This window comes from Elephas maximus, chromosome 1, assembly GCF_024166365.1.
Source record: "Elephas maximus indicus isolate mEleMax1 chromosome 1, mEleMax1 primary haplotype, whole genome shotgun sequence".
Taxonomy (NCBI): Eukaryota; Metazoa; Chordata; class Mammalia; order Proboscidea; family Elephantidae; genus Elephas; species Elephas maximus.
In genome coordinates this window covers 173,515,918-173,536,297 of record NC_064819.1, presented here as the reverse complement: position 1 = coordinate 173,536,297, position 20,380 = coordinate 173,515,918, and the positions used below count along the sequence as shown (strand labels likewise).

Here is a 20,380-nt window from a genome sequence, read left to right as displayed (position 1 = left end):
AGAGGCTCAATGAAATGCGTTGACACAGTGGCTGCAACAATGGGCTCAAACATAGCAATGATTGTGAGGATCGCGCAGGACTGGGCAATATTTTGTTCCGTTATACGTAAGATCCCTATGAGTCAGTGTCAACTTGACGCCACCCAACAACAAAAAACAGGAGACTAGACCACCACCCATATGTCAGTTTGTTGTACGATAGTGGCATACGTGGCATGCTGGAAGCTATGCCACCAATATTTCACAAATACCAGCAGAGTCATCTATGGTAGATAGGTTTCAGTGGAGCTTTCAGACTAAGACAGGCTAGGAAGAAGGGCCTGGTGATTTGAAAATTAGCAAATGAAAACCATACGGATCACAACAGAGTATTGTTCAATATAGTGCTAGAAGATGAGATCCCTAGGTTGGAAGGCACTCAGAATAAGAGTGGTCACAGCAATGGACTGAAGCATACCAACTATCATGAAGATGGTGCAGGACCATCTTTTTTGCTCTGTTGTACCATGGGTCATGAGTCGGAGTTGACCCAATGACAACTAACTACAGCAACAGGAGACTAGAGGACCTTGTAACTACCTCCTCTCACTGCTTTAGAACAGAAAGCCATGTATCCTGCTTCCAGTCTGACTGGCCCATCCTTTCTACATGCACCACCAAACATGCCTGCACCAACCCCCTCCCTCCCCAGCTCTGTGCTTTTAGCTTGTTCTGTGCTGCCTATCTTGCCCTTCTACCTGGGAAAATCCTAGGTGTGATGTTACCTTCTTGTGCTTTTCCTGTCACCACCCCTTTCAACCCTGCCAAAAGAACTGATTTTTTTCCTCTTTGGTATTCTCATAGCATTTCATACATAAACTCTGTTATCCTACCTATTTCACATATTATTATCACCTCTTTACTTGTCTGCTTCTTGAGAGATGAGTCGTTTATTCTCATCTGTGATTCAAATGTGTTTGGTACTTAGCACACATTCAATAGACATTTGTTGCATGAATAAATGAGTGGATACATGGGAGAATGCCCCCAAATAATTCCTGGCTGACTCAGTGGCCCCATGGGATTAGTGTAGGTTTTGGATTCGGTAATTCCTTGATCTTTGTCTTCATGAAGCATGAGTATACAGGACCTTGGTTTATATCTGTTAGATTTGCAAGGATAACAGGTAAAATGTCATCTCCAAATTCATAGAACAGCCCTTAGTTTCTCTTGGTTTCAGTTGTAATATTTCTAACCAAGCCTTGTTTTGGTAAGAAGAGGATCACTTAGGGAAAGAAGCAGCAAATTGCTTCCTTTTTGTATACCAAGTCAGGATTTGGTTTGAAGGTTATGATTTGGAGACATAGGGACTTGGTGATTAGACTGTTCTAGGGACAGAATTGAGGAGCTGTGGTAGCACAGTGATTAAAGCACTCAACTGCTAACTGAAAGATTGGCAATTTGAACCCACCAGTCGCTCCTTGGGAGAAAGATGTGGCAGTCTGCTTCCGTAAAGATTACAGCATTGGGAACCCTATGGGGGACTTCTACCGTGTCCTACAGGGTCACTATGAGTCAGAATTGACTTGATGGCAACAGATTTGGTTTAGAGACAGAATCTTTTAATGTGTACCAAAGTCCTTTGCTTGAAGACAGCTTAAAAATCTGACCCAAACTGAGGTAGTCTGCATTCCGTGAAGTTCTCTGTTGAAAGCAGAGAAACTGAGAAATACCATGCAGGCCTCCAAAATTTTGATGGCTCTCCAGTGATTTATGTATTTGGTTATATCAAATTCTATATTCAAGAATAGGAGGTCTTTGGACAACACCTAGGTCTTTAAAGGGTTTTGAAGGTGGAAAAAATTTTTGGAGAAAGGGCAGTAACTCAGCTGCCATCTAGTCCCTCGGTGGATGTGCCTGCAGGGAGGTGATGTCAAGGAAGGTCAGGACAGGGAACTGGCTGTCTCAGGGTCCAGTGGGATCACCCCTGTCTGCCATCCATTTACCTACATTCTTCTAAACTCTGAAACAACCTTCTCTGACATTTTGGTGCTTAAGTCCTTTTTACCTTTTGGTTATAGTTTTTTTTTTGGCAGGGGGAGGGGAGGTGGAATGTTAAAACAGTGGCCAGTGAAGTTGTGTGGCTCAGGAGCCAAAATCATTAGAAAACCAGAAAACAAAAGGCCAACTAAAAAAGCAAAAATTACTAATAGAAACTTCCAGAAAGTGAGTATCATTCACTCATTGCTTCTTTTATTTATAATATTTTCCTACCGATTGTTTAAAAAATTCAAATAATGCAGAAAATTATAAAGAAGAAAGCAAAGCAAAACAAACAAAAACACCCAGAAGCAAAAACCTAACAAAAAAAAGCCCCTCTCAATATCCTTCTGCCCAGAGATGACCACCGTCAGCTTCCCGATGTTACCTTTCCCAGACCTCTTTCCATGCCTAAACATATCTGGATTTACCCTTCTCTCTACATATAAAACTTATATTAATGGAATCATACTATATGTAGTATTTTGCTATCTTTATATACGCATGTATGTATGTGCACACGTCCCCTACACATGTATACTTAAAATTGCAAAATATTTCATTTTATGAACCTGAAATAATTCATTAAACCAAGACTGTTCTGAGGGACATTTGTGTTGCTTTTAGCATTTCACTATTACAAACATTATTGTAAAGAATATCCTTTGTGCTGTGCTCAGATTGTCTTCTTAGGATAATTCCTTAGGAGTGAAGAAGCTGTATTAGAAAATACGCATATGTAAAATTTTTATATGATTTTCAAACCATCCTCTGAAAATGTTGGCCAGTTTGTATGCTCACCAGCAATAAATGGGGGTGCTTATCTTCCTCACACTCTCCCCAACATCAGCCCAACATTAAGTATTGTAGGGGTTCTCACCTTTATCAATCTGATAAGCAACAGATGACAGATGATATTGCAATTTCCTTTCTTTTCTTTTTTGGTTACCAGTAAAATTTAGAATCTTGTGATAATTGGCCATTCATTTCTCTCTCTCTCACTTTTTCCTTCTCTGTGTGAATTGTCTATGTCCTTTGTTCATTTTTCTGTTGGAGAATTCATTTTAATAATTGAAAGGGGTTCTTTGTATTAACCTTTTGTTGGTCCCATATGTAACAGTCTCCTCAGACTGTCATTTCTGTTCAAACTTTCCCAGGTTTTACTTCTGCTGTAGGAAAGCACTTGAGTTTTATGTGGTCATGTTTTTCTATCTGTTTGGCTTTCTGAGTTTTGTGTCAGGCTTAAGAAGCCCATCTCCATCCCAAGGATGAAAAAATATTTGGTATTTTTTAAGGTTTTTAAAAATTTTTTTATACTGAGTCTTGGATACTCCAAGAATTTATTTTGCTGAAATACAGTTAGCATTTTATATATTTCTAAATGTCAGTTATTTACTAATAATTTCTTGAGTAACCCAGCTTTCCTGCATTGATATCAAGTGCTCCTAAACTAAAAAAAAAATAGAAATTTAAAATAAGCTTAATTTCTGAACCTACTTTTTCATTGATTTGATTGCTTATTTCTCTACCATGCTGCTACCATTGTTGTACTTTCATAATTCATTTTAGCAACGAGTAGGGCAAATTGCCCATTCTGCCACTTGTTTCGCGCTTCTTTTTCTAAATTAAAGTCAGTTTGGATTTTTAGTGTGATTGTGTTTATAGAATAATTTAGGAAAAATTATATTTTTAGGCACTCTATCTGTCCAATATTAAATAGTCTTTATTTTCTGAATACAGAAATTATAGAGCAATATCATTAATATCACATGTAAGCAAAATTTTGCTGAAGATCGTTGAAAAATGGCTGCAGCAGCATATGGACAGGGAACTGCCAGAAATTCAGGCTGGTGTCAGAAGAGGACGTGGAACCAGGGATATCATTGCTGATGTCAGATGGATCCTGGCTGAAAGCAGAGAATACCAGAAAGATGTTTACCTATTTTTTTTTTAATAATTTTTATTGAGCTTTAAGTGAACGTTTACAAATCAAGTCAGTCTGTCACATATAAGTTTATTATACACCTTACTCCATACTCCCACTTGCTCTCCCCCTAATGAGTCAGCCCTTCCAATCCCTCCTTTTGTGACAAATTTGCCAGTTTCTAACCCTCGCTACCCTCCCATCTCCCCTCCAGACTGGAGGTGCCAACACAGTCTCAAGTGTCCACCTGATACAAGTAGCTCACTCTTCATCAGCATCTCTCTCCTACCCATTGTCCTGTCCCTTCCCTGTCTGATGAGTTGTCTTCGGGAATGGTTCCTGTCCTGGGCCAACAAAAGGTTTGGGGACAATGACTGCGGGATTCCTCTAGTCTCAGTCAGACCATTAAGTCTGGTCTTTTTATGAGAATTTGGGGTCTGCATCCCACTGATCTCCCGCTCCCTCAGGGGTTCTCTGTTGTGCTCCCTGTCAGGGCAGTCATCGGTTGTGGATGGGCACCATCTAGTTCTTCTGGTCTCAGGATGATGTAAGTCTCTGGTTCATGTGGCTCTTTCTGTCTCTTGCGCTCATAGTTATCATGTGACCTTGGTGTTCTTCATTCTCCTTTGATCCAGGTAGGTTGAGACCAATTGATGCATCTTAGATGGCTGCTTGTTAGCATTTAAGACCCCAGATGCCACATTTCAAAGTGGGATGCAGAATGTTTTCATAATAGAATTATTTTGCCAATTGACTTAGAAGTCCCCTTAAGCCATAGTCCCCAAACCCCCACCCTTGCTCCACTGACCTTTGAAGCATTCAGTTTATCGCAGAAACTTCTTTGCTTATGGTCCAGTCCAGTTGAGCTGACCTTCTGTGTATTGAGTATTGTCCTTCCCTTCACCTAAAGTAGTTCTTATCTACTAACTAATCAGTAAATAACCCTCTCCCACCCTCCCTCCCTCCCCCTTCTCGTAACCACAAAAGTATGTGTTCTTCTCAATTTATACTATTTCTCAAGATCTTATAATAGTGGTCTTATACAATATTTGTCCTTTTGCATCTGACTAATTTCACTCAGCATAATGCTTTCCAGGTTCCTCCATGTTATGAAATATTTCACAGATTTCATCACTGTTCTTTATCGATGCGTAGTATTCCATTGTGTGAATATACCACAATTTATTTAACCATTCATCTGTTGATGGACACCTTGGTTGCTTCCAGCTTTTTGCTATTGTAAACAGAGCTGCAGTAAACATGGGTGTACATATATCTGTTTGTGTGAAGGCTCTTATTTCTCTAGGGTATATTCCGAGGAGTGGGATTTCTGGGTTGTATGGTAGTTCTATTTCTAACTTTTTAAGAAAACGCCAGATAGATTTCCAAAGTGGTTGTACCATTTTACATTCCCACCAGCAGTGTATAAGAGTTCCAATCTCTCCGCAGCCTCTCCAACATTTATTATTTTGTGTTTTTTGGATTAATGCCAGCCTTGTTGGAGTGAGATGGAATCTCATCGTAGTTTTAATTTGCATTTCTCTAATGGCTAATGATCGAGAGCATTTTCTCATGTATCTGTTAGCTGCCTGAATATCTTCTTTAGTGAAGTGCGTGTTCCTATCCTTTTCCCACTTCTTGATTGCGTTGTTTGTCTTTTTGTGGTTGAGTTTTAACAGAATCATATAGATTTTAGAGATCAGGTGCTGGTCAGAGATGTCATAGCTGAAAATTCTTTCCCAATCTGTAGGTGGTCTTTTTACTCTTTTGGTAAAGTCTTTAGATGAGCATAGGTGTTTGATTTTTAGGAGCTCCCAGTTATCTGGTTTCTCTTCGTCATTTTTGGTAATGTTTTGTATTCTGTTTACGCCTTGTATTAGGGCTCCTAAGGTTGTCCCTATTTTTTCTTCCATGATCTTTATCGTTTTAGTCTTTATGTTTAGGTCTTTGATCCACTTGGAGTTAGTTTTTGTGCATGGTGTGAGGTAGGGGTCCTGTTTCATTTTTTTGCAAATGGATATCCAGTTATGCCAGCACCATTTGTTAAAAAGACTATCTTTTCCCCCAATTAACTGACACTGGGCCTTTGTCAAATATCAGCTGCTCATATGTGGATGGATTTATATCTGGGTTCTCAATTCTGTTCCATTGGTCTATGTGCCTGGTGTTGTACCAGTACCAGGCTGTTTTGACTACTGTGGCTGTATAATAGGTTCCAAAATCAGGTAGAGTGAGGCCTCCCACTTTCTTCTTCTTTTTCAGTAATGCTTTGCTTATCCGGGGCTTCTTTCCCTTCCATGTGAAGTTGACGATTTGTTTCTCCATCACCTTAGAAAATGTAATTGGAATTTGGATCGGAAGTGCATTGTATATATAGATGGCTTTTGGTAGAATAGACATTTTTACTATGTTAAGTCTTCCTGTCCATGAGCAGGGTATGTTTTTCCACTTAAGTAGGTCCTTTTTAGTTTCTTGTAGTAGTACTTTGTAGTTTTCTTTATATAGGTCCTTTACATCTTTGGTAAGAATTATTCCTAAGTATTTTATCTTCTTGGGGGCTACTGTGAATGGTATTGATTTGGTGATTTCCTCTTCGATGTTCTTTTTGTTGATGTAGAGGAATCCAAGTGATTTTTGTATGTTTATCTTATAACCTGAGACTCTGCCAAACTCTTCTATTAGTTTCAGTAGTTTTCTGGAGGATTCCTTGGGGTTTTCTGTGTATAAGATCATGTCATCTGCAAATAGAGATAATTTTACTTCCTCCTTGCCAATCCGGATGCCCTTTATTTCTTTGTCTAGCCTAATTGCTCTGGCTAGGACCTCTAGCAGAATGTGGAATAAGAGCAGTGATAAAGGGCATCCTTGTCTGGTTCCCACTCTCAAGGGAAATGCTTTCAGGCTCTCTCCATATAGAGTGATGTTGGCTGTTGGCTTTGTATAGATGCCCTTTATTATGTTGAGGAATTTTCCTTCAATTCCTATTTTGCTGGGAGTTTTTATCATAAATGGGTATTGGACTTTGTCAAATGCCTTTTCTGCATTAATTGATAAGATCATGTGGTTTTTGTCTTTTGTTTTATTTATATGGTGGATTACATTAATGGTTTATCTAATATTAAACCAGCCTTGCATACCTGGTATAAATCCCACTTGGTCATGGTGGATTATTTTTTTGATATGTTGTTGAATTCTATTGGCTAGAATTTTGTTGAGGATTTTTGCATCTATGTTCATGAGGGATATAGGTCTGTAATTTCCTTTTTTTGTAATGTCTTTACCTGGTTTTGGTATCAGGGATATGGTGGCTTCATAGAATGAGTTAGGCAGTATTCCGTCATTTTCTATGCTTTGAAATACCTTTAGTAGTAGTGGTGTTAACTCTTCTCTGAAAGTTTGGTAGAACTCTGCCGTGAAGCCGTCCGGGCCAGGGCTATTTTTTTGTTGGGAGTTTTTGGATTACCGTTTCAATCTCTTTTTTTGTTATGGATCTATTTAGTTGTTCTACTTCTAATTGTGTTAGTTTACGTAGGTAGCGTTTTTCTAGGAATTCATCCATTTCTTCCAGGTTTGCAAATTTGTTAGAGTACAATTTTTCGTAATAATCTGATATGATTCTTTTAATTTCAGTTGGGTCTGTTGTGATGTGGCCCATCTTGTTTCTTATTTGGGTTATTTGTTTCCTTTCCTGTATTTCGTTAGTCAGTCTGGCCAATGGTTTATCAATTTTGTTAATTTTTTCAAGGAACCAGCTTTTGGCTTTGTTAATTCTTTCAATTGTTTTTCTGTTCTCTAATTCATTTAGTTCAGCTCTAATTTTTATTATTTGTTTTCTTCTGGTGCCTGATGGATTCTTTTGCTGCTCACTTTCTATTTGTTCATGTTGTAGGGACAGTTCTCTGATTTGGGCTCTTTCTTCTTTTTGTATGTGTGCATTTATCGATATAAATTGGCCTCTGAGCACTGCTTTTGCTGTGTCCCAGAGGTTTTGATAGGAAGTATTTTCATTCTCGTTGCATTCTATGAATTTCTTTATTCCCTCCTTAGTGTCTTCTATAACTCAGTCTTTTTTCAGCAGAGTATTGTTCAGTTTCCAAGTGTTTGATTTCTTTTCCCTAATTTTTCTGTTATTGATTTCCAGTTTTATGGCCTTGTGGTCTGAGAAGACGCTTTGTAATATTTCGATGTTTTGGATTCTGCAAAGGTTTGTTTTATGCCCTAATACGTAGTCTATTCTAGAGAATGTTCCATGTGTGCTAGAAAAAAAAGTATACTTTGCAGCAGTTGGGTGGAGAGTTCTGTATAAGTCAATGAGGTCAAGTTGGTTGATTGTAGCAATTAGGTCTTCCATGTCTCTATTGAGCTTCTTCCTGGATGTCCTGTCCTTCTCCGAAAGTGGTGTGTTGAAGTCTCCTACTATAACTGTGGAGGTGTTTATCTCACTTTCCAGTTCTGTTAAAATTTGATTTATGTATCTTGCAGCCCTGTCATTGGGTGCATAAATATTTAATATGGTTATATCTTCCCTGTCAATTGTCCCTTTTATCATTACGTAGTGTCCTTCTTTATCCTTTGTGATGGATTTAACTTTAAAGTCTATTTTGTCAGAAATTAATATTGCTACCCCTGCTCTTTTTTGCTTATTGTTTGCTTGATATATTTTTTTCCATCCTTTGAGTTTTTGTTTGTGTCTCTAAGTCTAAGGTGTGTCTCTTGTAGGCAGCATATAGACGGATCGTGTTTCTTTATCCAGTCTGAGACTCTCTGTCTCTTTATTGGTGCATTTAGTCCATTTACATTCAGTGTAATTCTAGATAAGTATGTGTTTAGTGCTGTCATTTTGATGCGTTTTTATGTGTGTTGTTGACAATTTCATTTTTCCACTTACTTTTTTGTGCTGAAACGTTTTTGTTTGTAACTTGTGTGTTCCTCATTTTCATAGTATTTGACTTTATGTTTGCTGAGTCGTTACGTTTTTCTTGGTTTTTATTTTGAGTTATGGAGTTGTTATACCTCTTTGTGGTTACCTTAATATTTACCCCTATTTTTCTAAGTGAAAACCTAACTCGTATTGTCCTATATCGCCTTGTATCCCTCTCCATATGGCAGTTCTATGCCACCTGTATTTAGTCCCTCTTTTTGATTATTGTGATCTTTTACATATTGAGTTCAATGATTCCCTGTTTTGAGCTTTTTTTTATTTTTTAATTAATCTTAATTTGTTTCTGTGATTTCCCTATTTGAGTTGATATCAGGGTGCTCTGTTCTGTGAGCTTGTGTTGTGCTGGTATCTGATATTATTGGTTTTCTGACCAAACAATTTCCTTTAGTATTTCTTGTAGCTTTGGTTTTGTTTTTGCAAATTCTCTAAGGTTGTGTTTATCTGTAAATGTCTTAATTTCACCTTCATATTTCAGAGAGAGTTTTGCTGGATATATGATCCTTGGCTGGCAGTTTTTCTCCTTCAGTGCTCTGTATATGTCATCCATTGCCTTCGTGCCTGCATGGTTTCTGCTGAGTAGTCTGAACTTATTCTTATTGATTCTCCATTGTAGAAGAGCTTTCTTTTATCCCTGGCTGCTTTTAAAATTTTCTCTTTATCTTTGGTTTTGGCAAGTTTGATGATAATATGTCTTGGTGATTTTCTTTTTGGATCAATCTTAAATGGGGTTCGATGAGCATCCTGGATAGATATCCTTTCGTCTTTCATGATGTCAGGGAAGTTTTCTGCCAACAGATCTTCAACTATTCTCTCTGTGTTTTCTGTTGTCCCTCCCTGTTCTGGGACTCCAATCACACGCCAGTTATTCTTCTTGATAGAGTCCCACATGATTCTTAGGATTTCTTCATTTTTTTTTAATTCTTTTATCTGATTTTTTTTCAGCTATGTTGGTGTTAATTCCCTGGTCCTCCAGATCTCCCAGTAGGCATTCTAATTGCTTGAGTCTGCCCCTCTGACTTCCTATTGCGTTGTCTAATTCTGCAATTTTATTGTTAATCTTTTGGATTTCTGAATGCTGTCTCTCTATGGATTCTTGCAACTTATTAATTTTTCCACTATGTTCGTGAATAATCTTTTTGAGTTCTTCAACTGCTTTATCAGTGTGTTCCTTGGCTTTTTCTGTAGATTGCCTTATTTCGTTTCTGAGGTCATCCCTGATGTTTTGAAGCATTCTGTAAATTAATTTTTTATATTCTGTATCTGGCAATTCCAGGATTGTATCCTCATTTGGGAAAGATTTTGATTCTTTAGTTTGGGGAGTTGTAGAAGCAGTCATGGTCTGCTTCTTTATGTGGTTTGATATCGACTGCTGTCTCCGAGCCATCACTAAGATATTGTAGTGATTTATTCTATATTTGCTCACTGAGTCTTATCTTGTTTTGTTTTCTTTCAATATACATAGATGGGCTACTAGATTGCACTGTCTTGATTCTTGTAGCCCTTGACTCACTTATGTCCTATTACCAGCTGGTTTGGGCTGTTACCAGATATATAAGCCTGAGTCCATTCACTATTCTTGAGTAGAATCTGATTTTGGGTCATCAAGTGTGTGATGTAGACTGTCACTTATCCACCTCGAGAAGTAGTGGTGATAGTTGTGTGCATCAGATTCTAGTAGCAGCTGGGGCTCACACTCCAGGGGAGCAGGATGCTGACAGGCTTCCCCCAAGTGTCAGTGAGGTAGGTGTGTCTCTATTCCTAAAGCACCTTGGTGGGTGGGCTCTGCAGCTGTACCTTAGGCCCCCAATGCAAGTACCTCTACAGATTTGTATGTGTCACCCTCCTTAGACCCCTAAGGCAGGAGGCTAAGTGGTCTGGGGGGGGAGCTTCAGCCCTCAGTTCCCTGTTGTGGGTCAGTGAGGGCTCTGTTGAATACGCAGAGATATCAGACCTGGGAAACTTGTCTTTCCAGTAAATCCGCTAAAACAATTGCAGTCAGATCCCTATCAGAAATGCTTTTGCATTATAATAGCCATCTTGTTCCCAGTAGGGATGAAAGCCCGAGACTGTGGATGACATATGCTTGGCTGGAGCTGGTTCTGTGTTTTTAGTCCAATTAGGGAAGGATTTTTGGTCCCTGTGTTTTTTGTAGTTGCTTCTCTCAGGCCAGGAGAATGGGTTAGGAAAAGACAAAAACAAAACAAAAGAAAGAAAAACAGCAGAGCAGTTTACTTTCTGGCCCAGGAAATTCCAATGTTAATGAAGCCGCCTGGGAAGGGGCGGGGAGTTTTCAGATAAATAGGAGAGAGTAGCCCCCGGAATATAGACAAAGTTACTTATCTTGGTTGGGATGACTGTTTTATCTGAGATTCCCGAGGGGCATGTCCTCGACTGTGTGTGCTGGCTGGGTAGAGATTGCCCCCGAGGGTCAAGCCCGCGTCCCGTGCTTGTGGTGTCCTCGGCTCCCAGTCCAAAGCCCAGCGCCAAGGTTCCCCAGCAGGGACTCTGCACTCCCAGCTCCAAAACCATTTGTTTCCTCCTGGTGACTTCTCCTCCTGTCAGCTGCGTCACTGCGCTGCCTGCGTGCACTGGCTGGGCCCCCCCGCGAGGTCGGTTCAGGGGGCTGGGGCTGTGCCCTGTGTTTGCGCTGTCTCAGGATGCTGTGCTCTACTCTCCTGTGCCCAGTCCAAAGCCTGGCGCAAAGGTTTTCTGACTGGGATGCTGGCTCCAGGCTCCGAAAACAGTCGCTGCTTCCCTGTGGTTATTTGTTCTCAGTCTCTGTCACTCAGGTCAACTCTTTAAATCTGTGTTTGTTGGTCAGGGTTCGTAGATTGTCATGTATGTGATCGATTCACTTGTTTTTCCGAGTCTTTGTTGCAAGACGGATCTGAGGTAGCATCTACCTAGTCAGCCGTCTTGGCCCCTACCTGTTTACCTATGTTTTATTGACTATGCAAAGGCATTTGACTGTGTGGATCATGACAAATTATGGATAACATTGCGAAGAATGGGAATTCCAGAACACTTAATTGTATTCATGAGGATCCTTTACATAAATCAAGAGGCAGTTGTTCGGACAAGACAAGGGAATACTGATTGGTTTAAAGTCAGGTAAGGTGTGTGTCAGGGTTGTATCCTTTCAGCATATCTATTCAATCTGTATGCTGAGCAAATAATCTGAGAAGCTGGACTACATGAAGAAGAACAGGGCATCAGGATTGGAGGAAGACTCATTAACAATCAGCGTTATGCAGATGACACAACCTTGCTTGCTGAAAGTGAAGAGGATTTGAAGTACTTACTAATGAAGATCAGAGACCCCAGCCTTCGGTATGGATTACAGCTTAACATAAACAAAACAAAAATCCTTACAACTGGACCAGTAAGCAACATCATGATAAATGGAGAAAAGATTGAAGTTGTCAAGGATTTCATTTTACTTGGATCCACAGTCAGCAGCCATGGAAGCAGCAGCCAGTGGACAGTGAATAAGGAAGACTGAAGAAGAATTGGTGCATTTGAAATGTGGTGTTGGCAAAGGATATTGAATATACCACGGACTGCCAAAAGAACGAACAAATCTGTCTTGGAAGAAGTGCAACCAGAATGCCCCTTAGAAGCAAGGGTGGCGAGACTGCATCTTGCATTCTTTGGATACGTTGTCAGGAGGGATCAGTCCTTGGAGAAGGACATCACACTTGGCAAAGTACAGGGTCAGCAGAAGAGAGGAAGACCCTGAATAAGGTGGATTGACACAGTGGCTGCAACAATGAGCTCAAGCATAGCAACGATTCTAAAGATGGCACAGGACTCGGCAGTGTTTTGTCCTGTTGTGCATAGGGTCGCTATGAGTTGGAACTGACTCGATGGCACCTAACAACAATGTAACAAGTCTTCTTATTTAATAACATCTTATTTTAGAGTTATATTTTTAAAATATCTGTCCAATAGTCTTTTTATTTATTCACATCTTATAATTTATAAACATTATTTTCTTCGTATAAATCCTTATACGTCATGTTAAATTTATGTCAAGAACTGTGACAGGCCTGAGATCTTACCCTGCCTGCAAGCAAACAAGTTAGCCTGCCATGGTTTCATAAAAGCTGGCAGAAGACAGGAGACTCCCAGTTCACAGGCACCACAGGCAACATGAGCTTCATGTTTGCATCTGCTCTTCTTGTCCAAGTTCCACAGTGGATGCCGCACCTGCAATGGGTTTGCGTCGGAGCTGAGGAACCCTGAGCTTAGGAAATCCTAATGAGAGGTAGAGTCATGCCTCTCTGAGGTAAGTAATGAGGAATGAGAGGAGTAAACCAGGTGCAAGGAGAAGAAGAACATTCCAGGCAAAAGGAGCCACAGGCAAAAGGCCCTGCGGTGGGAAGAAGTGTGGTAATTATAAACTCCTGACAAAAAGGCCAGTATGGTGACTCCATTATCATCTGGCTTAACACTCCTGAAGGGAACTAGCCTTTTTATTTTTCTATTGTAAATGACCTACTCGTTTTGTGTGAATGCTTGTAGATTTTTTCCCTTTACCTTCAAAGTATATTAATTTCCCTAGGATTTATTTTTATTCATTCTCTAAGAAACTCTCTTAAGACACAGAAAGCCTCTTCATTCTGGCAAATGGTCTTGTAATATATCTTTAAGTTATTTCTCTTTCTGTCAGTTATGACCTTAACTATATGACCTTTAAACATGATAAATTTTCTTCGTTTAAATTTCATAGTTATGTTCTCTTTGCAAAAGTTCCATCTGTTTTATTTCTACTGCATTTCAAGATTGAAGCCCATCCTTAGATTCAGGATTACTCTCTGCTACTTTTAATTTTGTTTATCCATGTCTTAGTTTTGGAAAGGAATATTTTGGGGAACCTGCACTTTCGTTGTCATCTTTTCCAGAAGTTTCTGGGTCTGTTTTTGAAAGAACCACTTTCTAAGTGCTTTCTCCCAATTCTTTGAAATCATTCCAAGGTGAGATTCAGAAAATTCTTCTTGGTTAAAATAACCTTTTTAAATTCTTAATGTCTTCTTACTCTCAGTTTAAAATGTATTTATTTATGACAAGAAATTGGGGAATAGCATCTTCCTGGTTAATGAATGAAATATGTAGTGAGGCATGGTGAACTGAGGAGGCTGTGGGAAGACTTCCTATCTCTGAAATATCTCCCTAATTGTTGTGGTACCTAATATTCCACCAATAAAGATTCATTTCTTTGTGTATGGTTTTTGTTGGCGTTGTTAGCTGTCCTTGAGTTGGCCCCTGACTTATGGTGACCCCGTGCATAATGGGATTGGACACTTGTGATCCACAGGGTTTTCAGTGGCTAATTTTTGGATGTAGATCTCCAAACCTTTCTTCCTTAAGGTTTTTGAGGTCCAGCCAAACGCAAATATTCCCAAGAGTTAGAAGCTGAGCTGTTGCTTCATTAGCATGAAGTTAGTTAATCAGATTTAGTTACTTAGAGAGGTTTCTTACACTTTCAAAAAGGAAGGAAGAGGAAAGTGCATACAGCACAAGTCCTGGCTTTTCCTCACAGTACAACAGAGAAACTTTTAAAAATGATTTTTCTGAAATATTGAGAAATTTTTGGATCATTGAGTTTAATTTTGAAGGATAAAAATCCTTAGGATGATGTGTTTATTTGTTACTCGTTCTTTACTCTTCAAAAACTGTTCAATAAGAAGGGTTTGGTGAGGAAGTATCTCAGTTAGCAGAGGGTTGCAATACCTATACACAAGTAGACAAACCACCACTGAAGGAATGCAGCCCATTTACTCTTTGAGAAGACTCCCATTTTTGTAGAGGAAAGACATTCAATGTGTTCTCTAATCATGGGTTTTATTTGGTTGAATTTTGACCTTGATGTTAATGGATATGTTGTTGGTTTTCTCAGTAGAGTTAAAGTAGAAAGGTGCGGAAACTTGTCCTAAACTAGGAAAAATCCTTGTTTTCAAAATCTGAGATGATAAACTAATAATGAAAAATCAGAAACTTTTGATGTCGATAGTTCAAAATGAGACCCAGGCCAAATTTTACATGGCAAAAATCTTATTTAATAAGTTTTAGTGGTTCTAAAATTTTTTCGGTAGCCTCTTTTTTGAAAATGAATATTTAGGGTATTTGTTGGCACTGTCTAGTACAGACACTAAGTCTTGAAACAGAAGGATTTTTTTTGGTTTACATGTTGATGAATTAAAGTTTCACAGATCAAATTCATTGTAATTTGTAATTCTTTGATTGTATCACACATAATTATTTTATGTATCACTAAGAAAAAAACGCTGTCTATGGAGCTCTGACAAGCTTACAGTGCTATAAGATGCATACTAATTTCAGAGATAGTAACAAGTGAAAAAATACTAATCTCAGAATCAATGAGATACAGTACTTTTCTTAAAGAGAAAAACAGGGAAAATTGACATAATCAACAGTTTGACAACGATTTACCTGAAATAATAATGCATTCAACTAATAAATTTGTACTTTAAGATTCCATTTACCAGATATGAAAAAGTTAGAAAAAGGGCAACCAAAATTATTCATAAAATACTGTTAATATTCAGAGAATTAACAAAGTGACTTTAAATCTGTAGAGGATGCCCCAATTTTCCACTATTTGATATTTTCTTTCCTGAGCAAGGAATTTGGTCCGTGCAGAACTGCCTGGGCAAAGGGTGAAGGGACTGCTCCTATCGTCTTTCCCAACTCCTTCTGCAATCTTTTGAGCAAAAGCTCCTTATTCTTGATAGCTGGATACCAAAAACCATGACCAAACCTCTTGCCATCCAGTTGATTCCAACTCATAGTGACCCTATAGGACAGAATAGAACTGCCCCATAGGGTTTACAAGGACTGCCTGGTGGATTCTAACTGCCAACCTTTTGGTTAGCAGCTGCAGCTCTTAATCGCTACTCCACCAGGGTTTCCGATAGATAGACAGATAGGCAGATAGATCGATAGCAAGCTACCATCAAGTCAACTCCAATTCTGACTAATGATGACCTTGCATACAACAGAACAAAGAGTAGCTTGGTCCTGCACCATCCTCATGATTGCTGCCAGCATGTTTGAGTCCATTGCTGCAGCTGTTGTGCCAATCCATCTCACTGAGGGTCTCCCCTACCCTAGCTAATCTTCTACTTCACCAAACATGATGTTCGTCTTCAGCAACTGATCCTCTTGATGATATGTCCAAAGCAAGTGAGTGTGACAATGTTCTGTTGTGATCCCTAAGGTTTTCATTGGCTAATTTTTGGAAGTAGATTGCCAGGCCTTTCTTTCTAGTCTGTCTTAAGTTTGGAAGCTCTGCTAAAACCCTGCTGGTATTTAAAAATTGTCAGAAATTAATTTTAATACCTGACATTGTCCCTAAGTGGAGTAAAAAGTTCTGCCCCACTTGATTTGTTCCTGAGAATGAGAAATCTGACTCCTGAGCTCACAATATCACTATGTTCTATGGGTTGGGGTTAATCAACTACCCCTTGCTTAAAGGTTTAGGCAATTTTGCCTGAGAAGCTTATTATTACTGTTTTTAATCCTAAAAATATTATAGTATGTGGGGTATCTGTTAGGGAGAAAGGATTTATGGAAGGTGAGCAATTGCCCATATTCCCACCATCTTGGCCATTATTATAATTTTAGCACATTTCCTTCCATTTTCTTATCCATGTAAGTGTTTACATAGCTGAGATCATTTTTACATGCAATTTGTATGATGCTTTTTTCACTTAGCCTCATGTCATTAAATGAGCATGTAAAACATCGTTATATAGTTGACTGTTTTTATTCTATAGCTATATTAACTATCCCTTTACTGATTGTTAAACTTTTTTTTTTTTTTTTTTGGCAATTCTAAATAATGTTAAATCGAACATACCTATATAAAAATCTCTGCCCATATTTTGGTTAAGGGATATCACCAACATTAATACAATTGATTTGTACTGTTAAATTGCTTTTAAGAAAAAAAAAGTCGTAACTATTTATAACCCCACCAAAGGGATTAGAAGTGAATACAAGAGGATGGTTGGGTTTATTTAATATTATTATTGTATCAGTTCAAACTAACAGGGGAAACTGAGACACAGACAGATAAAGCGATCTTGTTGCTGGTGACAGTATCAGTTAAGATTGGAGCTGGGAATCTATTGTCTTCTCCCCCTAGCCAGCATCTTCACTACTTTACTGTAGCCCTGTGGAAATTCCCTATCCTTGAAATTATACCCGGGGATCTGTAGACTGCCCACCAGGAGCCTAACAGCACTGTAAAAGCTCCTAACGGTACCTGGCTCACTCTTATTTTGTCTTCCCTCCAATAAGTGGTAGGCATCTCCAAAATGGTCAAACCAGATCCATTTTTGCCTTGCAAACCAAACAAACACTTCTGTTTCTGTTTTGCTTTGTGTCCGGACTAATTCTTAGCACCTCTTCTGCCTGTGAGCCATCTGTCACCTCATTCCGTAAGACTGGCACCAGCAGAAATGCAGTCTCAAGGGATCCCTGGGAGGAAGCGAGGCCGACCCCCACTTCACTCAGCACCTATGAAGATGGCAGTTCATAACCTTTATTCTGCTTCACCTGGTTGCTTACCAGCAGTGAAGACCCCAAAGAAAAGAGGGCGGAAACCCGGGTACAAGGTACGGCTCTATCATCTCCTTTCTCCAAAGTTGTATTGCGCTGGGACCCAGAAGCTTGAGCATGACTTCACTGGGAGCTGTAACGAGAGGCCAGGAGCTTGGTAAAGACAGAATGAACAATAAGTTTCTCTCAATGAAGCATGTGAAGAGGCCTCACTGTTACAACATGGCACATGATAAATGCTATTGTGTGCGCTTTTACAAGTGAAGAAAGCAAATTACACCAGATGGGGAAAGTTGTGAGGCAAGCAGATTTTAGGGTCATAGCTAAATACGCATTATTAAACCTTGCATCCAAATTCGTGTTTCAGATGCTGAGCTTTTCCCTGACTATTCTTATTAGGATGGCTCTGGAAACTGCCTTCTAGAACTCATTCGTCATTTATTTTAGCAGAAGCAGATGATATTCCTCAGACATTTAAATTATTAATGCAAGTAGGCCAGTGTCAAAGGTCATAGATGAGTTTCCCCAAACCTAGCCTCAATAAGCGGACTCATAATGAAAATTCAGAATATTAATTCATAGTTTCCCACTTATAAAAGATGCTGACCTCAAGTTTGGCTACAAGGAAGCACATCAGGGAAAATTAAAATCCTTTAAGAATTAACAATGATTTGGAGGAGGTAGGGTGGAGGTAGGGTGGAGAATGGATCCTCTGATGTAACCTCAATCCCATAAACCAACCCACACCAGATGGAGAGGTCCTTCTCCAAGATGTTTTTGAAAAGGCTACTAGAGAGGAAAGAATATTAAGCTTGTTCTCCAGAGGCCTTCCAGGCACTAGAAAATAAGCTTCAGAAGTTTTCCTTCATTTGTTTTCCTTGAGAGAAAGGGCTTATGTTTCCATTTGAGATCTGAATACTCAAACCAAAATGCAAATTGGCAGTTAACTCCCATATATTTAGGAAATTGCATGGAAATTATTTCAGGTCAGCTGAAAGACAAAGCTTCCGGAAGAGTTGGTAATGAATTAAATCGTTATCCCTTTGGCTCTCCATAGTTCTTCCAAATGCTGGGAAAAGAAAAAAAATTTTTTTGAGTGGGGGGAAGGTTACTCAAAGTTATTTTGGGGTCATTGGTTTAAGTAAAAGAAGCTTTTACTCAGCCATCTCATGAGGTAAAGTCTTCAGTCACTGGTTATGTTTCTAACAAAGAGAACCTCCTTTTTCTCATGGGCACACCAGCTTCAGGAATGTGTCTCTCTGAAGCTGGCATAGAGCAGGCCTCACCCACTCAGCTACCTACATGGTTGCTGGTGTCTGGGAATTGCATCTGGAAGGCTGGAGCAGGGTAGCCCTTCCTTTTAGAGATTCAGGGAGCAAATCCAGAATCTGAAGAAACACACCAAAACCTTCTCCCGCTATTTGGCCTTTCTCCAACTCCCCTGGGAGCTGTGACCCAAGAATGAAAATTACCACCAGACACAGCATTTCTGGGGCCAGGAAAAATTAAAATTCACTCCATGGAATGAACTCAACTTTGCAATTTTCTTGTCTCCTGACAAGGGCAGTTTTCAGTGCTCTTAACACTCAGGGACACCTCAGGTCAGGAGAAAACTTTTTTGAGACTGGCTGGCTGATGCTTCCGGCCCTGCTCAGAGTAAGCAGGTCTTATTTTCTCTGTCCCACTGGATTTCTTTTCTGGGGCCCACAGGCCATAGCTCTTCCTTGAGCCTCCTCCCTAAGTGCTGGCCCATCCCAGGCTTCCAAGAACATGCCAAACTCCTCCTGAAACTAGTCTGCTCCCAGGCCATGGGCTTAGTGTCCTAGAAGAGTGGTTCCCAAACCAAACCAAAAGAGTGGTTCCCAAAACCAGTCTGCATGACATGTCCACCCACCCACCTCGATGTGAGAGAAGCAAGAACAATTAGGAAATGCTCATAAACCTAAGATGACCACTCTGAAATATCTCCTTCCTACTTTTTTTGTGTTAAAGTGTTCTTTGTTTTCTTAAATATTTTATGCGGATGGGATTTGTAATTTAAAAATGTCCTTACTTGGCAGATAAAGTTGGCAACCTATTAAGTCTCCCCAGTTTTATTGTGAAAATCTCCTTGAACCTGAATTTCCATGTTACCATTAATGGCAAGAGCTTTAACCGTCGAGAATCCAGCAAGGAAACGTTCCATTTACCAAAATGGCAACTAAGTTAGCAAGTTTAACTATCTAGGACATAGGTGGGGAGCCAGAAGTTGAGAAAAAAAAAAAAATCATGACCGTGCAAAGTAAGGTATTACTGGTCTAACCTTAATTTTTTTTTTTTTTTTTGTATTTTATTACTAAGAAAATGCTTTCAAAATCCTCCATCAGAGTCTATATTACCTTTCATACAAGCTCGGTTATAGCAATTTAGTAGCTTTAGTTTTGAAGAAGGTAATAATGGGGGGAGAAGATCACACACACAGCAGAACCCTGAGAGGATAACAGTAATTTCTGTTATAAAATTATATGATACTAATATATTAACATAGGACAATAAGATAATATAATAGTAACATTATCAATATTAGAAAATAACAATATGACTTTGTTGTTGTTAGTTGCTGCTGAGTGGATTCAGACTCATGGCAACCCCATGTGTACAAAGTCAAACTATGCTCTGTAGGGCTTTTAAGGCTGTGACCTTTCAGAAGCAGATCACCAGAAGCAGGAGACACTTAAAAGGTGCCTCTGAGTAGGTTTGAACTGCCAGCCTTTTGGATAGTAGTCTAGTACTTAACCACTTGCATCACCCATCACTCCTAATATAACTTTAAAAACCCATTGCCATTGAGTCAATTTTGACTCATAGCAACCCTATAGGGCAGATTAGAATTGCCCCAAAGAGCTTCCAAGGAGAGGCTGGTGGACTTG

At 39.3% G+C, this 20,380-nt stretch overlaps 1 protein-coding gene across 17 annotated transcripts in view; it reads left to right on the top strand.

The window, feature by feature from the left end:
• The window catches only part of SCML4 (Scm polycomb group protein like 4), a 164,948-nt gene that overhangs the window by 64,713 nt on the left and 79,855 nt on the right, over positions 1 to 20,380 (top strand). For 11 of the 17 annotated variants that reach the window (XR_007519031.1, XR_007519038.1, XM_049899206.1 and 8 more), the window contains one exon: positions 17,313 to 17,527. The exons of 5 other annotated variants lie outside the window; for them this stretch is intronic. Coding sequence is in view for 9 of the 12 variants with exons in the window: in XM_049899206.1 (XP_049755163.1) it covers positions 17,313 to 17,527 (215 nt within the window). In the remaining 3 variants the exon portion in view is untranslated. Of the gene's footprint in view, positions 1 to 17,312; positions 17,528 to 20,380 lie in introns of those variants that run through there. One more of the 17 variants, XM_049899798.1, reaches the window with a different exon arrangement.